Below are 13209 nucleotides of genomic sequence, written 5' to 3'. Positions count from 1 at the left end.
ACTACAAAAAAGTATTATAATTATCTGATTGCTCGATTAATCGTCAGAATAATTGACCGATTACTCGATTACCAGAATAATCGTTACTGACAGCCCTAGTTAAGAATAGTCAAATTCAATTGTAAATTCTTTCATATTGTAGTGATTTGATTCCTTAAGTTGTGTGTCATATCTGGAGATAATAAAATTGTCACATACCCTTTTTCTAAGTCTTTCTCACCAAAAATATGCTACATTACAATTATGGTTGACAATAATGACAGAGTGTCTCGTTTCGGGAGGACTCCATCCCAAGGGACAGGGAAGCAGGCGATGATCACACCAAAGGTTCGCTGAGCAGATCCAATTGAAAGAATTTTGCCTGTCAGCGCTTTTCTTTTGAAAAAGCTTGTTGTTTTAGAGTGTTCAGTCAGGGGAGAAAGGATTTGAGGGGGAGATCAAGTTATTTATTTGCGCGAGCCATTTAAATGGGAGTTGCGGCCATGATGGAGATGCAGGGAAATGGGAACTGGCGGACTATGAAGACCGAAAATGCCAAATGTGGCATCTTGCCAAACACGTATACAAATGTGAAGATGAGAACCCGGGGTGTAGAGGAGACGTGATTGTATAAAATCATCAAAGCATTTGTTGCTGACCAAAGAAGTGAATAAGCAAAAGGCATTACTGGTTGCGTTCAAGTTTCCGCTAACTCTGCAAAATGCTTCCAGAGAGTCCATGTATAAAGTTACTTTTTTGTTTTGTATGTTGTATGATTTGTCATGTGATACATTCTCTTATGCTTACCTAAGCTTTATTTGATCAAATATACAGTAGAGTAGAAAAATTTTAAATAACTTATTTCTGTTTGAATACATGTCATTTTTTCTTTTGGCAAAATTAAATTTTCAGCATCATTACTTCAGTCACATGATCTTTCAGAGATCATTTTAATATGCTGATTTGCTGCTAATGCCGTGAGATTCAGAAATTTGTGTGATTGTAGTGTCCAAAAAAAGTGTGATTGTAGTGTCCAAATACTTTAAGGACAGGATTTTTACTTCCGTTTCATGTCTCTACGATGTGTGCGATATGCATTTTTTTTTTCCATGCACAACACAAAGGCATGATATTTATCTCTTCTTCCTTCAGTGGAGCCAGATGGCATTGACTGTTGTTTTTGCTTCTCTCTTCTGTATGTCTGCCATAACTCGAGATGTGTTTGAAGATGTTGATTTCAATCCCATAAATTGTGGTTTCATTTGTTTTGACTACAGGTGGTTCAGAGCTCTAAAGTGTGGGATGAGGTGCCCTTTGCAGAGGATTTAGGAGAAGAAAACAAGCGGCCGGGAGGTTATGTGGATGACGAAGAGGACTATGATCCTTCAGGAGGTGGGACTATCTGAATGCTTCACTGCAGAGAGAATTCATTGTGGTTATTCATTATGTCTAATTGAAAGTGACATTAAAGACATTTATCATTTTGCAAAAATTTCCATTTTGAATAAATGCAGTTCTTTTGAACTTTATAAAAGAAAAAATCACAGGTTTTACGAAAGTATCAAAGGATTAGTTCACTTCCAGAATAAGAATTTCCTGATAATTTACTCACCCCTACATCATCCAAGATGTTCATGTCTTTCTTTCTTTAGTCGAAAAGAAATTAAGGTTTTTGAGGAAAACATACCAAGATTTTTCTAGATATAGTGGACTTCAATGGTGGCCAACAGGTTGAAGGTCCAAATTGCAGTTTCAATGCAGCTTCAAAGGGTTCTACACAATCCCAGCCGAGGAATAAGGGTCTTGTCTAGCAAAACAATCTAAATTGTTTAAAAATGTAAATTTCCATACTTTGTAACCACGTAATCATGCAGACGTAATGTAGTACTGACCCAGTGTTTACAAAGTGAACGTGCAAAGAAAGTCAAACTCCCTTTCCATAAAAAGATAAAACAACAATGTCAGACAATTTTGAAGTTGGAAGAGAATGAGAGGAGTTTTGAACTGGAGTACATGGATGAAGAACTAACTGCGCATGACTTTTCCAAAATGATTACGCAATGCATGTGTAGTTAAATTTTAAGTATTTGTAGTTAAAAGTATATAAATTGTAATTTTATTAAAGAAAATGGACAATTGTTTCGCTAGATAAGACCCTTATTCCTCAGCAGGGATCGTGTAGAGCCATTTAAAAGCTGCACTGAAACTGCAAAATGTATTCCTCAAAAACCTTAATTTCTTTTTGATAGAAGTAAGAAAGACATGAACATCTTGGATGACATGGGGGTAAGTAAATTATCAGGAAATTTTTATTCCTGAAGTGATCGAATCCTTCAAGCAACACAAAATGTTTCCAACACTGATAATTAATATGAAATGTTTCTTAATTAGCAAATCAGCATGTTAGAATTACTGAATAATCATGTGATGCTGAAGATTGCTTGCTATTAAAATAGCAAGTGTTTCTTTTAAATTGTAATAATAAGTTCTTATTTTTGAGAAACTAGTCGACTCTTGTGACTTTCCCCTACACATTTCAGAATGCTTAGCTTGTGTAAAATGTGGGAATAGCTCACATTGACTTTTTTTTAACTAAAAACAAAACACTGATTTAATCTTTTTCTTCATGTAGATATCAGTGGAGAAGAGGATGGAAGCACTCCCGAGCCGAGCACAGTTGACCCAGCCACACCTATAACAAGTGAGAATCCTTTTTTATTTTAATGGAGAGGAAGTATTACAACATGACAGTAGTCACACATTTCAAATCAGTGTGATGCATCAACAGAATCTGCAAACATCTTGCTGTAAAAGATGAAACCGTTTTAATGATTTGCTGAGGCGTTATATAGAGTTGTTGCGTCTGCTGAATTAGTGTCTCAGTCACATCCTGTCACCCGCCTTTGCTCACAGTGATGAGACAGCAGCTTCATCATAACAAGGGCCTCAGATTTGTGCCAGAGATCCAAACAATACTCATTTCTCCTTTCATCAGCTGAGATGCAGAGGTGTAAACATAGCAGCGCACATGAAAGTCAGTGTAAAAAATAGCAGCCGGAACAGACGATACAAACACCGTCATGTTTTGATTCACTCACATCATGTTTTAACTCTCGCCTTTCATGATCTGGGGGAAGGTCCATAACATGTGACATATATCGTCTGTTTGAGTTTTGTTTATGGAAAGCATGTGTTACTTCATATATAGTGGGGTTTAAAGTTCACAATGAAAATAATGGATTCCAAATCTAACCATTTAAAAAAAATTAGGATTCTAAAAATATAAAACAAAGAACCTAAGTTTGGGGTCAGTTTTTTTTTTTAAATATAATTTAATATTTGTATTCATTTTGGATACATTAAATTGTTAAAAAATGTCAGAAAAGTAATTGCTACAAAAATTTAATTTCAAATAAATGCTGTTCTTCTATAGAAAATATTGACAAATATTTGGGGTAAGATTTTTTTTTTCTTTTTTTTAATTAATATTTATTTTCGGTTGGGATACATTAAATTGTTAAATTACAGAAGTCATTGTTACAAGAAATTAAAATAAATGCTGTTCTTCATAAAAAAATATTGACAAAAATAAGTGCATAAATCTCGACAAAAATATTAAAAAACAACTGATTTTAGCATATTAATAAGAAATATTTCTTTAAGTTAAATTTCAAAACATAATATAATAAATGAAAAATAGAAAATTGTAATATTAAAATTTTAAATTGTAATATTTATTGTCTTTGAGTTTTGTTTAAGAAAAACTTTTTATTTCATATACAGTGCAATTTAAAAGTCCACCTTGTAAATAATGGATTAAAATTGAACAATTTCAAAATTTTAGAATTCTTTCAAATTTAAAACAAAGAAAAAATAGACAAAGTTTGGAATCAGTCTGATTTTTTTAAATTAATATTTGTATTCAGTTAGGATACATTACGTTTTTTTTTTAAAACAACAGAAAAGTCAGTTACAAAAATAACTTAAAAAATTTGACAAAAATAAGTACAAAAATTTCCACCAAAACATTAAGAACAACTGTTTTTTATGGAAGCCCGTTTCCGCCACTGAATAAAATAAATAAATAAAGTATTGCGACTTTTTTTCTCAGAATTGCGAGTTATAAAGTCAGAATTGCGAGATATAAAGTCGCAATTGCGAGATATAAAGTCAGAATTCTGAGATATAAAGTCGCAATTGCGAGTTATAAAGTCAGAATTCTGAGATATAAAGTCACAATTGCGAGTTATAAAGTCAGAATTATGTGATATAAAGTCGCAATTGCGAGTTATAAAGTCAGAATTCTGAGATATAAAGTCGCAATTGCGAGATATAAAGTCAGAATTCTGAGATATAAAGTCACAATTGCGAGTTATAAAGTCAGAATTCTGAGATATAAAGTCGCAATTGCGAGATATAAAGTCAGAATTCTGAGATATAAAGTCACAATTGCGAGATATAAAGTCAGAATTCTGAGATATAAAGTCGCAATTGCGAGTTATAAAGTCAGAATTCTGAGATATAAAGTCACAATTGCGAGTTATAAAGTCAGAATTATGTGATATAAAGTCGCAATTGCGAGTTATAAAGTCAGAATTCTGACATATAAAGTCGCAATTGCGAGTTATAAAGTCAGAATTCTGTGATATAAAGTCGCAATTGCGAGTTATAAAGTCAGAATTCTGAGATATAAAGTCGCAATTGCGAGAAAAAAAGTCAGAATTCTGACTTTTTTTCTCGCAATTGCGACTTTATATTTCGCAATTCTGACTTTTGTTTCTGTTCATTTGTGACACTTTCTGGCAAAGCACAATAGGAAACGGAGATCTTGTCTTTTTAAAACAACATATTATGTCATAAAAACGATATAATTTTGCCGTTTTAGAAAATATATGATTACATGTGAGCGAGCTATAGGCGATTGTCCGCGCGGCCTTCGCCACAGTCCTGACATAAAGGAGGATCTGCACGCTGCTAAAGTTATAGAAATACACTGTTTTAAGTATTTTAATGTAATGGTTTCAATTGTAGCAGCATGTTTATTAGGATTAATCTGTCTCCAATAAATGCACTCAGACCCAGAGGATATGACTAACAGCAAATCCAGATACCGAAAGGAAAAAAAAAAAAGAGAAATGACAAACGATTTGATTGTATTATGATGATGATGATGATGATGATGATGATGATGATGATGATGATGATGATGATTTCGTTCTGTTTTAAAATGGGAAAAATTAAGCCAGAATTTTCGGATTTTTTGTTCATTTTTCGTCTTTACTGTCTGTGCCATCATGCAGAATAAATGTTCGTCTGATGTGCCGCTCTGCAAATTAGTCACAATAACGTTAATTTCTTCATAATAGTTGGCTATATTTCTTGCAATACATCTCATATAATGCGCACTTCTCGGGTGGGCGGCGCAGGCTCGATAAATAAATATAAATATCTTCTTTATTTTATGTACTTCCACAATAACAACACAACGTTACAAAATGCATTTTTAAAAATACATGGTGCTCTGTCGCAACTTATGTCTATAGACATAAACAAACAAAATAATAATAATCATAATACTATTATGATTATTATGCGGATTATTATTATTATAAAATCTCATTATCAGCATTTCTGAGTAATCCACTCTAAGCTTGGGATATTTATTTGGATAACTTTAATGTAACTGCAAATCGAAATACGAGCAAAAATGAATTAAAGAAATATTATATAAAAATTATAATACGTCTAATAATCATAGTTTATTGTTATTATTATTATTTATATTGTTTTGTTTGAGAAACAGAAAAACGAAAATTGCTTGATTTTTCGTATTTTTGTTCGTGGGTAAAACAAATTGCTTTAATATTTGTTTAAAATGCCTGGGCGGCCATTATTCTTAGTCTGATTATATTTAAATTGTATATTATAACATTATATCTTTAGCTGAATCAAGCAGCACATTGGGTTGTTCATCTGGGTTAAATTCCAGGCTTTACACTGTGGAAAGGGGCTGCGCTCTGGGTGTAAGCACAGGTTACAGGTTACAGATAATGAACTCACACAATAAACACAATGTTTTCTATTTGTTTTATTGAAGTAGACTTTTAAAGCTGTCTATATTAGACATAAGTTGCGACAGCGCACCTTGTATTTTTACAAAATCATTTTGTAACGTTGTGTTGTTATTGTGGAAGTACATAAAATAAAGAAGATATTTATATTTATTTATCGAGCCTGAGCCGCCCACCCGAGAAGTGCAGTGTTGCGCATTATATGAGATGTATTGCAAGAAAGCCAACCATTATGAAGAAACGTTATTGTGACTAATTTGCAGAGCGGTACATCAGATGAACATTTACTCTGCATGATGGCACAGACAGTAAAGACGAAAAATTAACAAAAAATTCTGGCTTAATTTTTTCCCATTTTAAAACAACAAAATCATCATCAAAATACAATCAAATCGTTTGTCATTTCTCTTTTTTTTTCTTTCGGTTAGTATCTGGATTTGCTGTTAGTCATATTCTCTGGGTCTGAGTGCAGTTATTGGAGACAGATTAATCCTAATAAACATGCTGCTACAATTGAAACCATTACATTAAAATACTTAAAACAGTGTATTTCTATAACTTTAGCAGCGTGCAGATCCTCCTTTATGTCAGGACTGTGGCTAAGGCCGCGCGGACAATCGCCTATAGCTCGCTCACATGTAATCATATATTTTCTAAAACGGCAAAATAATATCGTTTTTATGACATAATATGTCGTTTTAAAAAGACAAGATCTCCGTTTCCTATTGTGCTTTGCCAGAAAGTGTCACAAATGAACAGAAACAAAAGTCAGAATTGCGAGATATAAAGTCGCAATTGCGAGAAAAAAAGTCAGAATTCTGACTTTTTTTCTCGCAATTGCGACTTTATATCTCAGAATTCTGACTTTATAACTCGCAATTGCGACTTTATATCTCGCAATTCTGACTTTATAACTCGCAATTCTGAGAAAAAAAGTCAGAATTGCGAGTTTTTATCACGCAATTCTGAGAAAAAAAGTCGCAATACTTTATTTATTTTTTTTTATTCAGTGGCGGAAACGGGCTTCCATAGTTTTTAGCATATTAATAAGAAATATTTTTTGAGTAAATTAAATTTTAAAGCTTAATATAATAAATAAAAAAGAAAATTGTAATATATTTCATAGTATTACTGTTTTGCTGTGTTTTTGATCAAGCAATTCAGCCTTAGTAAATATGTGACACTGGACCACAAAACCAGTCATAATGGTCAGTTTTGGAATAAATAAGCTTTCTATTGATGTATGGTTTGTTGGGATAGGACAATATTTGGCCGAGATACCACTATTTGAAAATCTGAAATCTAAGGGTGCAAAAAATTTAAATATTGAGGAAATCGCCTTTAAAGGTCCACTGAAGTGCCTTGAAACACGCAGCGTTCTTCTATGTGGTGACGTTCTTTTAACTGAAACAAAAACATATCGCTAAGCCCCGCCCACTAATTTTGAACAGCCAATAGCGTTCCATTTATATCTGCTCGGGGCAGAGCCGTTGAGCTCGGTAAAGCCGCATTTGTAAGCTTATGACAGCCACAGACTAATAAATTACCCCACAGATTCAATATGAAACTCTTGCTAAAACGAAATAGTGATAATAATCATGCTGAGGCTGTGTAGTTTAACACATGCCGAGTCCGACCGCGCATATGAGCGCATATGATCTGCTCCGCGTCTCTGTGTAGGGGGCGGGACACTACGGACTCTAGAGAGCATTTTATTGGACAGAACGTTTGATCTGAAACTGAAGTGCGCGGTGATATCATCAAAATCCTTGATTCATATTGGCGGAAGTGACGAGAGTGTAAGTTTTGAATGCCCATATCTTGTAAAAGCGAATTTTGTCACTGCTTTGAAACACACTAGCTTATAGATAATCTTAAAACTAATATATTCATACTAAAAGCCAAAAAACTTTAATTTTGATTTCAGGGGGACTTTAAAGTTGTCCAAATGAAGTTCTTAGCAGTGCATATTACTAATAAAAAACTACGTTTTGATATATTTACGGTAGGAAATTTACAAAATATTTGTAAAGAGTCCTTGTGTTATTTTGGAAAGAGTCCTTGTGTTATTTAGATAACAAATACTGAAAGTGTCTCAGCTGCAGTGTCAGACTGCTGCGTTTTCCCTTCTAAACTTTTCTATCTTTGGAGCTCTTCTTTGGAATGACTTTTGCTTCACAGTCTGTCCTTTTGGAGTCAGTCTGGGCCATTGTATTGCATGACATCATGGTGGAATGATTGTTTTGGTTAGAGCTCTGCAGCCCGACACCTGAGCTTCTCTCCAAAAATATCACAGCATGGACAACTCCACACAAATAAGCTGGCACTTAAATTAGAAAGGGATATTTCTGCTGTTGCTTTAGTGTATTCAGAAGACGAAGTACCAGAGGGTGCCAGATTTAAACATTTAATCAACTCTTTAAACATCACTAGAGGTCGACCAATGTATCGGTTTTGCCGATTAATCGGCACCAATAGTTGATTGGCGGAACTATCGGTTATCGGCAAAAATCTCTGCCAATAGTTTTTCCAGGTTGTGTTCTTTGTTGAAGCGGCTCACTCTCCGCTCCGCTGTCATAGAGTATGAGAGGTTAAGTCCGACACCAATGCTTAATGTCAGGATTGTTACCATATATTTGCATTGGTTTATATCAAGCTGGTCATATTGTTAGACAGCAAAGTTGCAGATTTAAAGACGTGAAGTGAGAAAGCAAACAGTGTTCATTTAGCCGACAGAAATCCTGCTGCGCCACAGCGCGCCATTCATAGTTTTACATTACATCAAATCTGTCCTAAATCTTTGTTAATGTTCATAAAGACTTGACCCTGGGCTGGAAGATTGAGTATTGTGCGTTTAAGCGAAACGTTTGTGTTTCTGTAGCTCTAATAAAGTCTGTATGCTTCATATAGAGCTATAATTTATGTTTTAGCCTTTTCTTCAGGCAGCGGAAGTGAAGTGGCCACCTACAGACTCGTAGTTTGCTAAATGTAGACCCAAATTTACCAGATGAAACTTGAACCGTTCCTCTAAGTTTGCACTGGAGCATTAAACTGATCTGATGACCCATTGATGATCTTTGAGGTTCAACACGCCACATGAGGTTGGTTTGAAGTCAGGATGTCTTCATTTATCCAAGCATATTTCTGATCTCAGTGGATTTAGTAGAATCATGAATAACAAATCAACATTTTTAACAAAAATATCTGCCACTGCAGATATCAGGCTGGATCGGTTGAGACTATGAGTCAGCGAGTGGTAATCCCCCTTCTAAAGGGGGAAGTTTATTCTCTAAAGCCATTTATAGATCCGTTCCTGACAGCACTTGGGAAAGAACATTTGGCTTCCTGGAGTGGAGTATTTGTGGATGTCTAACCTGTGCGCTCTTTTCCAGAGGTCTGTGTAGCCACCTTTCCTTCCCTGTCACTGATGAGTGTCCATATCCTGCTACTGTAGCACATTTTACACAGCATCCTGTTTTTCTGATGCATTTTCCAGATCCATATTTTTACATATGGGACATTTGTACTTGAAATTGCTACATACGTAAGCCTAAAGTGGTCTTTATTGTTAATTATGAGATTGAGAGAATGTAGTGTCGTGAGCAAGGGTATGTTGTTCATGGTTATATACAAAATGTAAGTTTGCTAGGCCCTGAATAGACTTTGAAATGGTTACCTTTTATTTAAAGTATCATCTCAGTCTGAAAGATGTTTTTTAAGAATATTGGAAACAGAAACATATTTTGATAGTGGTTGTCACCCAGTTTTGTTTAGATATTTCATATATAGCAGGGTTTAAAAGTCCACCTTGAAAATAATGGCTTCAAAATCTAATGTAAACCTGAACTTTTTCAAAGTCTTAGGATTCTTTTTAAATTTAAAACAAAGAAAAATTACACTGCTATTGAGAATATAGGGTCAGATTTTTTGTAATAAATGTGTAATCAGTTAGGATGCATTAAAATGTTCATATTTAATAGTTATCATAAAGCAGTGCTAGGCCCTGAATAGAACGAAAGCTCATGAATGCCACTGAATGAAAAGTAAAAAAAGGTAATTGCCACTTTTTTCTCAAAATTCTGACTTTTTTTCCTCAGAATTATGATACAGACTCACAAGTCTGACTTTTTGTCTTTGAATTGTGAGATATAAACTCACAGCATTTCTTAAAATGTTCTTAAATTTTTTTAAAATTAACATTCTTAAAATTTCTGAAAAGTTAAAGTCAGAATTGCGAGACATAAACTCACAATTCTGACTTTTTTTCTCAGAATTATGTGATACAGACTCACAATTCTGACTTTTTGTCTCTGAATTGTGAGATATAAACTCGCAAACTGTAAGTTATAAAGTCAGAATTGCGAGACATAAACTCACAATTCTGACTTTTTTCTCAGAATTATGTGATACAAACTCACAATTCTGAGTTTTTGTCTCTGAATTGTGAGATATAAACTCACAATTTTGAGAAGTAGAGTCAGAATTGCATAATATAAACTTGCAAATGTGAGTTATATAGTCAGAATTGTGAGATTTATACTTGCAAATCTGCCTTTTTCTCAAAATTGTGAGATATAAACTCGCAAATTGTGAGTTATAAAGTCAGAATTGCGAGACATAAACTCACAATTCTGAGAAGTAGAGTCAGAATTGCATAATATAAACTCGCAAATGTGAGTTGTAAAGTCAGAATTGAGAGATTTAAACTTGCAAATCTAACCTTTTCTCAAAATTGTGAGATATAAAGTTTTTTTCTCAATTTCTGACTTTGTAACTTGCAATTGTGAATTTATATCTCACCATTTTGAGAAAAGAATTAAGAATTAAAAGTTTGTATCAATTCTAAGAGAAAAAGTTTTTTTTTTAATGATTTTTTTTATTCAGTGTCTTCCATAGAATAGGTTATTTCATTTCATCTCAGTCTGAAAGATGTTACTTGGAAATGCTAACAACAGAAACAATTTAATAGATTTTGTCACTTAGATTAATGTGTTAATGTGAATAGAATGTTATTCTATATTATTTATGTATATATGATCTAGATATAGATGAGATTGGATTTCGCATATTATATAGTTATATTTTATATATTTTCATTATAAAATTGTATTATATATTATTAAAATGAAAATATAGTAAATAAGTCAGTAAATGAATAAATCAAATGTAGTTTCATAACGATTCATAATGATATTGAAATCTATGACTTTGGATGGCAGACTTTGTTTTCATACCAAATTTCCATTTATGACATTGTTTAGATCTTTTTTTTTTTTTTTTTTGAAACTCTGAAACATGAAATTACTTGGATTTTTTCCTCATGAGAAACATCTGAGAAGCAGTAGTCTGTTTTTGCTTTTCATTTTAATGTCAATGCTTTCAATGAGATATAAAATAGGGATTTTCATTTGTGTTTTTTCTTTCCTAAGGCTATTTGTGTGCTTTCTTTGGGTGTGGTGAATTGGAGTGGTGGTACTGTAGCTTAGTGGTCAGACATCTGTGCTGGGAACCCAAAGGTTGTTGGTTTAAACCACAGAAAGGGGTGATTTATGAGCTGTAGAGCATTGGGGTCTGTCAGCAGTCTAACCGTGAGCAAGACACTTGACCCCAGGTTACTCCTGAGGAACTGTCCTGGTATTTGTTAAATAACAAATATGTGATTATTTCAAAACACATGATTATATCAGGCACCGGATAAGCAACCCATAGAGGTGATATCCAACTTCTTTTCTTTATCAGTCACAAATCCCCTAGGCATACAAGAAGACTCTTTTATCTGCGCTGCTGCATATTCCTGGCCTGTTGGTTTGTTTTAAGCTTGATAAAGCCTGATAAAGACATGGGAGAGCTCCTCACCCTCCTTTAGCTCAGAGCTTCAGACGTTTCACAGGCCCTCGTACAGACCCTTAACACTAGGTCATACGGCCACTTCATGCTGAGAAGACAAAGGTTAGCATAGCAAACATACATGCTTTCAGTTAGAAAGAATTGCTGGGAGATAATTTTGAAGTGAGGCCATGAGAATGCTTATCTCAACACCTCTACATGGAATTTGTTTGATTGAGCTTCTCGTCTAGTCAGCACCACAAAGGACCGACTTGTTAATTTGCTAAGTCATCTATCCATAAGTGTAATCGGAGGTGTTCAGCCAAAATTAAATCTCATCATCTCTGTTTTTGGATTCATCTTAATGTTTTCTTTGGCTTACTCTTCTGTGGTAACAATGAGCCATTCTACAGAAATAGTCCGAAGTCAGAGTTGGAAACGTCTTGTGACGTGTCTATTTCCAGAAAATTTGTATGTATGCAAATTAAATAATATTCTAGGTACACATTTTAGAAAGCTTTTCTAAATTTATCACTACCGAAACACTGTAATAATAATTTAATTAGAAGGGTTATATTGACCTAATAGGATTTTGCTTATATCTTCATTGCAATTATATATTTTTGCTGTTTTATAAAAAAAAAAATTTAGATGTAAATTAACAGCAATTATATTTCTAACGATATTTCAAATGTAATTTATGGGATTTGTTGTATTTTGAATCCAATTTTTCATGGTAAAAGGCAAAAATTTCAAACTTAAGTATTCATTAGTTTGAATATACATTGAACCAAATGCTATCATAACATCTTAGTTGATCATTCAGTATACTTTATTTTTGACAAAACATCCCATGTTTCGGAAGTGACAGTAATGCTTTGGTATTGACCACTTTACAGAATGATTTTTTTAAAATGTAGTAATCATGGTGATAACTATTAAATTTGAACAATTTAATGCATCCACAGAACTTACTACTAACTTTCTAAAACAATACAAAATGAAATACAAAAAATGTGCATAACTGTAATAAATTTAGTTTATTTCCCCCAGATATGAGAATTATGTGTTCCTCTTCGTCACTACCAAAACAGTGACGACATGTTTTGGTCATGACTGTTTTGAAACACAAATTTATGGAATAGCACCCAAAAAAACAAAGATGTCACTATCGAAACTCCACCTAATGTTTCAGTAGTGACACTTTTAGATACTTTTGAACCTAACTCAACGATGCTAATCAGCACATGGTTAGCTAGCATACTTCTGAACAGTGGTACACATATAAAAACTAAATGTTATGGAATAACTCCCAAAAAAGTGTTTAATTATA

General features: G+C 33.5%; 1 protein-coding gene across 1 annotated transcript in view; it reads left to right on the top strand.

Annotated features, from left to right (window-relative positions):
* Positions 1-482: 482 nt before the first annotated feature.
* LOC141290585 (basement membrane-specific heparan sulfate proteoglycan core protein-like) overlaps positions 483-13209 on the top strand; it is a 98942-nt gene continuing 86215 nt past the window's right edge. The window contains exons 1-3 of the mRNA XM_073822701.1: positions 483-569; positions 1257-1371; positions 2612-2680. Coding sequence (XP_073678802.1) covers positions 483-569; positions 1257-1371; positions 2612-2680 — 271 coding nt within the window. The remainder of the gene's footprint in view (positions 570-1256; positions 1372-2611; positions 2681-13209) is intronic.

The sequence above is a fragment of the Garra rufa genome, chromosome 18 (assembly GCF_049309525.1).
Source record: "Garra rufa chromosome 18, GarRuf1.0, whole genome shotgun sequence".
Lineage (NCBI taxonomy): Eukaryota > Metazoa > Chordata > Actinopteri > Cypriniformes > Cyprinidae > Garra > Garra rufa.
The sequence above is the reverse complement of the archived record's forward strand: the minus strand, read 5'-3'. Positions and strand labels throughout refer to the sequence as shown.